General features: G+C 43.6%; 1 protein-coding gene across 1 annotated transcript in view; it reads left to right on the top strand.

Annotated features, from left to right (window-relative positions):
- tafa5l (TAFA chemokine like family member 5, like) overlaps window positions 1-10,000 on the top strand; it is an 89,780-nt gene that overhangs the window by 1,428 nt on the left and 78,352 nt on the right. The window contains exon 2 of the mRNA XM_063207595.1: window positions 1-5. This exon is cut by the window's left edge and continues 731 nt beyond it. Coding sequence (XP_063063665.1) covers window positions 1-5 — 5 coding nt within the window. The remainder of the gene's footprint in view (window positions 6-10,000) is intronic.

Here is a 10,000-nt window from a genome sequence, read left to right as displayed (position 1 = left end):
AGAAGGCAAGTACTGTTTAATGTTACTTCAAGGGCTCTCTGTGGTTTGTAGTATTCTGGTTGTGGTCCACTGCAACAATCCCCGTTATGTTACATGTCTCTCACACCCTCCCAAGATAGACCGTTTATATAGCCTACCAAATGACGATACCCAATTGTGTCGCGTCATTAAAATTTTAGCAGCGTTTCCAGCAAGTGAACGAAAAGCATCGCCTTGCAATAAGTTGATTTTACAATAGAATTTAAAACTGCGCTCGGTTTATTATTGTATAAGCCCATTGCGCCCTATAAGAGCTGGGGTATGGAAAAAGAGAATATCCCAGGGAGAGTTTTTTTTTTGAATGGGTGGGAAATGCTATGAATACCACCAGCTAATTATGAAGGGCAAAATTCAGGGGTCTGTCTAATGAAATGCCATGTATCCGGAGGCAAGAAAGTCGGTCTCTAGAGCACTCCAGAACATCTTTCATTCGGGTTAAGTTAAATGCTCTAACAGGATCATTCTCAATACAATACCTTGCTGTCTCTGTGTCTGTGTGAGGAGCTCTCTCCCTCTCTCTCTCTCTCTCTCTCTCTCTCTCTCTCTCTCTCTCTCTCTCTCTCTCTCTCTCTCTCTCTCTCTCTTTCTTTCTGTACCCCCCCTCTCTCTTTCTCACACACACACACACACACACACACACACACACACACACACACACACACACACACACACACACACACACACACACACACTGACGGACACAGTGTTTGTGTAAGCAGGGTATGTAAAGGCAATTTGAGCCAGTGAGTGGAGCAGGAAGATGAGATTCACGGCTGCTGCCTATACCGCACATGTCTACTCTACCCTAATGCAGCAAACCTGTTCTCAACCATTTATCTATGTTGCTCTATCACTGCCCCCTCTAACTAACACACACACTCTACACACACACACACACACAAACACACACACACACACACACACACACACACACACACACACACACACACACACACACACACACACACACACACACACACACACACACACACACACAGAGGTTCTTCACAGCTCAGGATGCATGCACCGTGATGACTACCAAATGCTAATAACTATAGGCCCACCCAATGTCCATTGGGAACTGAAACTACAGAGCAAATTCTATCACTCAGCATTGGTATAAGATTGGTAGCTAGGTAGCCTACATAGTCTCGGAGTCAGTCAATGTTCACGTAACCCCCACCTCAGATCAGACAAGATGGTGGAAGATGTGACGCTAGGAAAAGTTCAAAGTGGGAAATAAAACAGCCGCACTCCACTCACTGGAAGTAATGGGCGTCCTACTGGGAGATAAAATAGAACACGGGCCAATCAAAATGTGTTATCTGACGCAAAGGCATTCCGTTGGGCTGCAACTGCACAAAGTAAGGCTCCCCAGGAAGCTGCTCTCATTTTGTTTGGTTTGATTTTTTCCCCTTCTTTTTTTGGTGATCAAATTATATTGTTTTCAAGGAGAGGGGGAGAAAAGATGGTTACTAACCGTGTACTATAATAGCAAAAGGTTCTAATACTGCAGGTGTAGGGAGGGGTGTCAGTTCCTAATTCAGAAAGTAAAAAACCCTGCAGTAAATTTGAAAGCCCAACTGGGAAACTCCAACTCCCATTGTCAATGTGACACAGCACTCCACAGCACACAAGTGAACACTGCATACAAAGAAATTGCATTTATGCCTCACTGGTGCAAAGGGGCAGCCCCCAATGGCGCCCGAAAGGGAGCAGTGTGGGGGGATGGTATGCTCAGGGTACCTCAGTCATGGAGGAGGATGGGGGAGAGCACTGGTTAATTGCTCCCCCCACCAACCTGGCGGGTCGGGAGTCAAACCAGCAACCTTTGGGCTACAAGTCTGACGCCCTCACCGCTTACCCATGATGGCTGCCCAAATTTGATCTGACCAGCTCTGAATCATCAGATTGTAATGAGTACTCCAGACAGGTAGACCAGTCACCTGTCACCCGTTGCAAGGAAACTGTGGCAGGATTGTAACTTCTCAATTGGATTTTGACACCTGAACGTAGGCATGGCCTACCTATAGTCATTTGAGTGTATAAACCCAGAATCCAGCGAGTATAATCCGTTGAGTCCAGAATACTGTTTTTGTTTATTTTCCCCTCCTCTGTCTTTCTATGATCAGTTTATTAGTAACTCTGAGGGGTTTCTAGATGGCTGGCTGAGATTGTTATTCTGTGAGGAGTTTGGGGATGTTAGGGAGGGAAGAGATCTCTCTCCAGATTATCGCCACTCATTATCATCCGAGCTGCCGTTACGGCATACTGATCAAACCCCTCAACTCAAACCTGCCAGACACTAACAGGGAAGAATACTCAATGAACTTCATAAAAGACTAAAATCATAATATTTGAAACGCTGCATCCATTTCCTCTCCCCATCATAATTGTGGGTAGATTGGAAGAATGCACATTCGTACTAACTTGGCTTTGCCGTTTGTAAACCTCCAGTCAATTCACATCACACATCACATCACATTTACCGCCACGTTATGTTTGGGTTGGGTCGTCTGGGAGGAGATTATTCGTTATTTTCTACTTGTAATTCATACATATCTGCACATTACATTCACGCAGATGATGTCACCTTCAAATGTTGACAATTGGGCAAATGAGATGTTCAATTAAAACCTTCACAGAATTGGCTTCTCCCACCAGTAATCGTTTCTCAATTCGGCCGTTTCAGACCCTTTGTCTTGGACTAGGCCACAATAGCACAACCAGCCATGTAACATGGTGGATACACGACATCCTCCATGCTTGTAATGGAAACAGGCCATGTCAATTGTATGTGTGTGCACGCGCACGCGTGCACTTGTGTGCGTCTGCTGTAATACAATGGTGGTTTCACAAACATGTTTCCACAAAGATACGGCATGTTTTATAGCGCTTTTAATTTGACAGTGCTGACAGCTAAGAACAAAGGCAATGTTTTGCACCACTGACTTTATAAGGCAGTAAAACCTGAATCACTCTTTATCTCGCAGCCTCATATTGGGATGACAGGCCAGAGTGGGACCGGGATCTCTGCTCCTCTGTTTTTCTCATGTCATGATATCAAGCACTACCGTGGCTAAGCAGCAGGGAAACAGATGCCATTTTCTGGCCTGTAGACAAACACCGAGGTCGGCCCACTGATTGAAGAAAAAAATGCTTTGCTGTTTGATCTTAGCACGGCATTATTCCCACATGGTACAATTTGCATGAGCAACAGCTCACAGTCATCACAGTGGTGCCTTTGTTTTGAAAGGTTACTGATCTTTAAAAGCAATTGTTTATTGTGTGTGGTTGCCGCCATTGTGTGGTTGGCCGCATCAATCGTGCCGACATCGACCGTGATCAAAAGCCGCTAATCGATTCCCCCTCGACCTTTGACCCCTGTTTTTTTTTACACCTCCGTTGGCAAATTTGCAGGAAATGAAAAAGTCTGTTAGGTCTGACCGAGGACTTGACCTTAAGGTGAGCCCACGTCCGCAGATCTAAATAATGGCAAAACGGAGAACAATAGGCGGAACAAAACCATCGCCAATCGTATCGACATTTGTTTTCAATGGCTTGTGTCGAGCGGTGTACCGTGATGAATGAAGGTGCTGATGTTATGACAGATTGAGGAGAGCTTGCACATCATTGGCCGACTGGCAGGAAGTGGAGGTAGTGGAATCTGGGAAATAGGGCATCAGCGGCGGCCATGCTTTTAGTCACTTGATTTAATTATGGAGTCTCCTCAGGCCGAGCCTGGCCCGGCTCGCCAGTCATTATGATAGTGTTTTAGTGAATTCATCATTGATAAATCTCAGGGAACAGTTTCATCAGTGCCACACAAAGGAGCACAACGGGCTCGCGACAAAAGACAGAAGATTTAGTAGATGAATTTGCATTGTCAGAAGTCATATTAAAAAAAACCTTTTCCTCTACTCAAGTCAATTTAGCTGGGAGGTCTGAAGGGGATTTCTCATTTGTTTCAGAAAAAAGAGGACTGTAGAACATTTTAATTTCAGAGCAGCATGTAATGCTCTGTCTCTCTCTGTCTCGCTGTCTCTGTCTCTCTCTCTCTCTCTCTCTCTCTCTCTCTCTTTCTTTCCCTCTGTTTGTTTGGCGTTGTAGTGCTGTGTTTCTCGAAGAATATTTGTTAGTCAAAGATGGGAAAGGGGTTAGCTGGTATCAGAGACATGATGTGTCTCATGTGATTGGAAATGTTTCAGTATGTTTTGCAGATTCATATGAAATATAATACTGAGATCCCCCCCCCCAGATGAAAAGCTTGTGTAATTTTTCTAAAGCAACTTAAGAAATTAAACTTTTTAAAGTGTCCACCTTAACAATATAGTGCCATGTTTGCACTGTTCCATCGTGTACACTACAGTGTAATATATTTATTGTGACTCCAATGCTCCAATGCAATGTTCAGTGATTGGACATGCATCCACATGTATGCAATAATAAAAGTACACATATGTCACGGACACAGACACATGTCATATGCACAGGCTCTCTCTCTCTCGTGCGCACACACACACACACACACACACACACACATCCACACACACACACACACACACACACACACACACACACAGTATGCATGCACACACATTTGCAGGCAGGTTCGATCAAAGCAGTTGATGTATGTTTGTGCTTCGTTATGGAGGGTGGATGTGTTGTTTGTGTGTATGTATACTGTGTATACTGTATGTGGGCAAGTTATGTTGTGTCATGGCTGCAGAAGTGGGCCATGCGGCCGCAGTGGGAAGCCTTTGACATCTTCAAATTTATTGTTGAATAAACTGGCAGCGTTAAGGCCGATGACAGGTCATCCATCTGGGTGGACCGAGGCCCAGTGGCACACACGGCCGACACGCAAGCGCTCTTTGATTTCCTGTCTCACGCATGACGGATGACAGGGCATTGTGGGACCGCTGTCAAGCCGGCGATTCACTGCTGCTGCTTGGATGGCCTGGTCCGCCGGGCCCAGCCCGGCCCAACCCAGCCAAGCCCAGTACAGCTCCGGCCTGCATGGGAGATTTCTTTGTTATATCGGGAGCAAGGGACTGGGACCAAGGACTGGGGGGACTGGGAGGTGGCAGGTGTTTTGATATGGGGAGCTCCCGGGAGGAGGAAGGTGTCATGATAGGGCGAGCTCCTGGGAGCTACAGATATGCACTGAAGGCATTCCTTATGTCGACTCGGTGGCACTAAGGTCAGCCAGGGAAGGCCACAGCGGAGGACAAAGGGGTCAGTTGTCCAGTTGCCCAGGGCGAGAGGGAGCCCAGAATTGGATCCTCATTTGGGCAGTCACGGGTAAGCGGTTATGGCGTCAGACTTGTAGCCCAAAAGTTCGACTCCCGACCCGCCGGGTTGGTGGGGGGAGTAATTAACCAGTGCTCTCCCCCATCCTCCTCCATGACTGAGGTACCCTGAGCATGGCACCATCCCGCTGCCCTGCTCCCTTTCGGGCGCCATTGGGCTACAAGGCATGGGTGAGGCATAAATGCAGCCGTGGCCTAGTGGTTAGAGAGTTGGTCTTTCAATCTAAGGGTTGCAGGTTCATAGCCCCCCTGGGAATGTAACCAATACCCTGGAAAATAATAACTGTAAGTTGCTTTGAATAAAAGCGTCAGCTAAGTACAATGTAATGTTGTGTGGAGTGCTGTGTCACAATGACAATGAGAGTTGGAGTTTCCCAGTTGGGCTTTCACTTCACTTTCATTGCATTGCATACTGTATATTGAGATCAGATGATCTTGTCCCAGGCCCAGGCAAAGCTGTCAGTGGCCCTGGGGCCAGCCACTGATAGGGATAAGGAGCCACTGGGAGCTATATAGATGCACTGAAGGCATTCTTGGTAACACTTTACTTTACGGATCGCTAATAAGGTGTTAATTTCATAGTAATTTCTCAGTAATTTCAGTCTAATTTTATGGTAATAACTGCTTGTTATTAGTAATAACAGCAAAATAACCATATGGTTTCCAGGGCAATCACACTACAATTTCTCATTAATAACAGCAAAAAGAACCATACAGTTTCCAGTGCAATTATGCTGTAGTTTCTAGTTAATAGTAGGCTAATGGAAACAGCTACTGTGTCATCATAGTAGTTAGGTGGTAGGTATGCCAGTAACTAAACGGTATCAGCCGAAGTAGTTTCATACTAATTAGGCTACATCAGGGCCGTAATGTGCAATATTTCCTCTTCCTATGTTATTGCATAGAAACGACCACCCAAGCATCCTTGTATTATTTATGCTTAATTACCTTGTAAACAATTGAGTAGGCCTAGATATGGAAATAAGATAGAATCAGGGCCGTAAAATGCATTATCACCTATTCCACTCAATTTTATGGAAATTAGCCTACATATTTTCAGGGACTTAAAATGTGTTAGGCTATCTCTTATTTCCACTCAATTACTTAGTTATTATCATTTTCAATACCAATATAGACTAGCATACTATGAAATGATTCAAGTACACAGACAAACACATTGTGTGCAAAACTTAATTTATTTTTCCAATCAGTTATGAGATTCATGTTCACTGATGTGAGGTTGTCAATCTGCCACCATCCAGAGGAAGTCCTGTGAACACAAACAAACAGAGAAGTCAACTGCAAGACCGGTTTCACCACGTTCATTTTATTATGTTATCAATTCACCATCGCTAAATTTGCTTCTGAAATGCAGTACCATGTTAAATGCACGTTGTAAATCTTCCTCAGGCTGACATCGTTGCTGATTTACAAAGGCAAACTCTAGCTAGCACCTAGCTTCAGTCATTGAAAACATGGTGGGCAGAGCTAGCTAGTGGTTTCCATTGTAAAGGTACTTCTGTATGCCGTTTCATTTCCAGAACAAACATAAACCTAACACTAACTCATAAAACATGTTTGCATAAGGCTAAAGTAATTCGACGATTGAAGGTGGATGAAATCAACATCAAGACCATTTTAGCTCACCTTGAAAGTTACCCTGGTTGCTGCCTGCGTGCGAAAGCTGTACGTCTCAAACTCCACCCTTGTGTGTCAGTGTACTCAATTAAACAACGTCAGCGTCTCTGAGCCATACTGCAAGCAGAGCGGGCAGCGTACAACTAGAACAAGGGTGCTTGAAGTACAGAAGTATACTGATTGGGACGCTCCTGTTCTGCAGTAACCAAACTTTCGTTGCCTAGCAACAACAGGACTCGCCGCCGCCACCGCGAGCTAGTTCAACTTCAGTGCAGCAGAGCAAGGTAAGCTTCCTGACAACGAACTTTTAATGTAGTTCTAGCTTTAACCTGCTTTCATTTTGTCTCAGAGCATTGAAGGATTTTAACTGTATACATTGCAAACACGTCTTATCAGCCGTGTTTGTGCTGAAATGGCATAGCCTACAGAGGTACATTTACAATGGAAACCACTAGTTCTAGCTAGCTCTGCCACCATGTTTTCAATGACTGAAGCTAGGTGCTAGCTAGAGTTTGCCTTTGTAAATCAGCAACGATGTCAGCCTGAGGAAGATTTACAACGTGCATTTAACATGGTACTGCATTTCAGAAGCAAATTTAGCGATGGTGAATTGATAACATAAAAAAATAAACGTGGTGAAACCGGTCTTGCAGTTGACTTTTCTGTTTGTTTGTTTGTGTTCACAGGACTTCCTCTGGATGGTGGCAGATTGACAACCTCACATCAGTGAACATGAATCTCATAACTGATTGGAAAAATAAACAAAGTTTTGCACACAATGTGTTTGTCTGTGTACTTGAATCACTTCATAGTAGGCTAGTCTATATTGTATTAAAAATGATAATAACTAAGTAATTGAGTGGAAATAAGAAATAAGACATTTTAAGACCATGAAAATATGTAATTTCCATAAAATTGAGTGTAATACCCAGGTAGCAAAAACCGTTAAGAACAGTCGGCCCGATCTTGGCAGAATGTCGGCACTGACGGCTGAGAGTCGGCTCGGCTGGAACACTGGTTACCGTGACTCAGCCAACACTTCATAGAACACTGAAAATAACTGTCACTTCATGCAGTAACTGAACCAACACTCTGCCGCCACTGAAAATAACTGTCAGTCTCATGCAGTAACTGAGCCAACACTGAGCCGACACTGTCAGCATACGGTAATAGGACCATTATTGGGCCGCGGACAAAGCCAAAATCGGGCCGACTGTTATCACTCGCGAAAAAAGGATCGGGCCAACAATGGGCCAGATAAACTTTGCTACCTGGGTAGGTGATAATGCATTTTACGGCCCTGATTCCATCTTATTTCCATATAACTACTCAATTGTTTACAAGGTAATTAAGCAGAAATAATACAAGGATGCTTGGGTGGTCGTTTCTATTGAATAACATAGGAAGAGGAAATATTGCACATACGGCCCTGATGTAGCCTAATTAGTATGAAACTACTTCGGCTGATACCGTTTAGTTAATGGCATATCTACCACCTAACTACTATGATGACACAGTAGCTGTTTCCATTAGCCTACTATTAACTAGAAACTACAGCATAATTGCACTGGAAACTGTATGGTTATTTTTGCTGTTATTAATGAGAAATTATAGTGTAATTGCACTGGAAACCATATGGTTATTTTGCTGTTATTACTAATAACAAGCAGTTATTACCATAAAATTAGACTGAAATTACTGAGAAATTACTATGAAATAAACACCTTATTAGCGATCCGTAAAGTAAAGTGTTACCGCATTCCTCATACATACCAGCTCAATGTTAGTGGGGTCAGTCTTGCTACATGCGCTCACAGCCTGATGCTAGTAACTGACTGGGACAATCACTGACAATCACTAACTGAGGCGCTTCCTTATTCCAAGTCAATGCCATTGGGGTCAGGTATATATGTCCTCATCATCCTAAGCTAACAGATGGGCTGTGTGGGCAAACGACAATGTGTTCATGTAGAAAATGAGCCAGTCACCAAGCCTATATTTTTTTCTGCTGCAAGGCAGATTTGTCTAGTTTACCAAGGCTAATAGAAAATTTTAAATTGGAATGTTTTGAGTGTGTGCCCTTTATCAGACGTTCTCCCACAGCCCCTTGTTTCCACATTTCTTAGAATGTACTTTTTCACTGAAAATTAGGGCTTCTATTCCCACGTCCATTCTCTTCCCTCATATCTAAAATTCCTTTTTAAATTACAGTAGGTCCTGTGTTCTCACATTTCTAGGATGTTTTCAGTATTAGGCTTCCTTACATTTCCCCTACATTGAAGTGCTACAGTGCTTCCCCACAGTGCAAACTGTGCCAAAAAAAACCTCACAAGAGTGTAGGCCAGTAGGCTTTCTGATGCTGACAGGATGACGTGGAATACAGGAATTTTCAAACAGGCATCTTCCTTCCTTAGCGTTTCCTCCATGAGCCTGTGGCACCTCACGAGGATTAAAGGTGCACTGTTTAGGATGGTGCACAGAGTTGGTATTGCAACTATGCTGCTGATTGAAACCGCGCTGCCTTGCCAAATGTGATCTTTTCACGAATAGTTATAAACTAATTTACTAGTATGACCAAAGTACAGTACGTTTTGCAGCTAAATATGTCTATTTCCAGAAATTCAAAATGGTGGACAATGGAGAAGATCCCCCTTGTCATGTATGAAAAGTGCCTTTTTCCCAGTCAAAATGAATACTTACATTTTTGATGGTGGTGGTCAGTATTCATGATAATGGTATTTGTGAATGGACAGCATGCAGCATGCTGGAAATAAACTAATACAAATATTACACAGTGCAACTTTAAGTGACTCTAAATGTCCCAGGAGCACCCTTTGTTTGCAAAGCCAGCTTTACAGTATTGATGTGCACCCTCTAAAAACTTATGGTTTGTGCCCAGTTCCTGCCCTTCACTCCAATGATCTGACCGGAAGCTTGTAAAATGTAAAGCCACTGCGCTCCTTTAGTTTAGTCCATTTATTTAAATGGGCATTGTGCACTTCCATTACATT

The sequence above is a fragment of the Engraulis encrasicolus genome, chromosome 10 (genome assembly GCF_034702125.1).
Source record: "Engraulis encrasicolus isolate BLACKSEA-1 chromosome 10, IST_EnEncr_1.0, whole genome shotgun sequence".
NCBI lineage: Eukaryota > Metazoa > Chordata > Actinopteri > Clupeiformes > Engraulidae > Engraulis > Engraulis encrasicolus.
The sequence above is the reverse complement of the archived record's forward strand: the minus strand, read 5'-3'. Positions and strand labels throughout refer to the sequence as shown.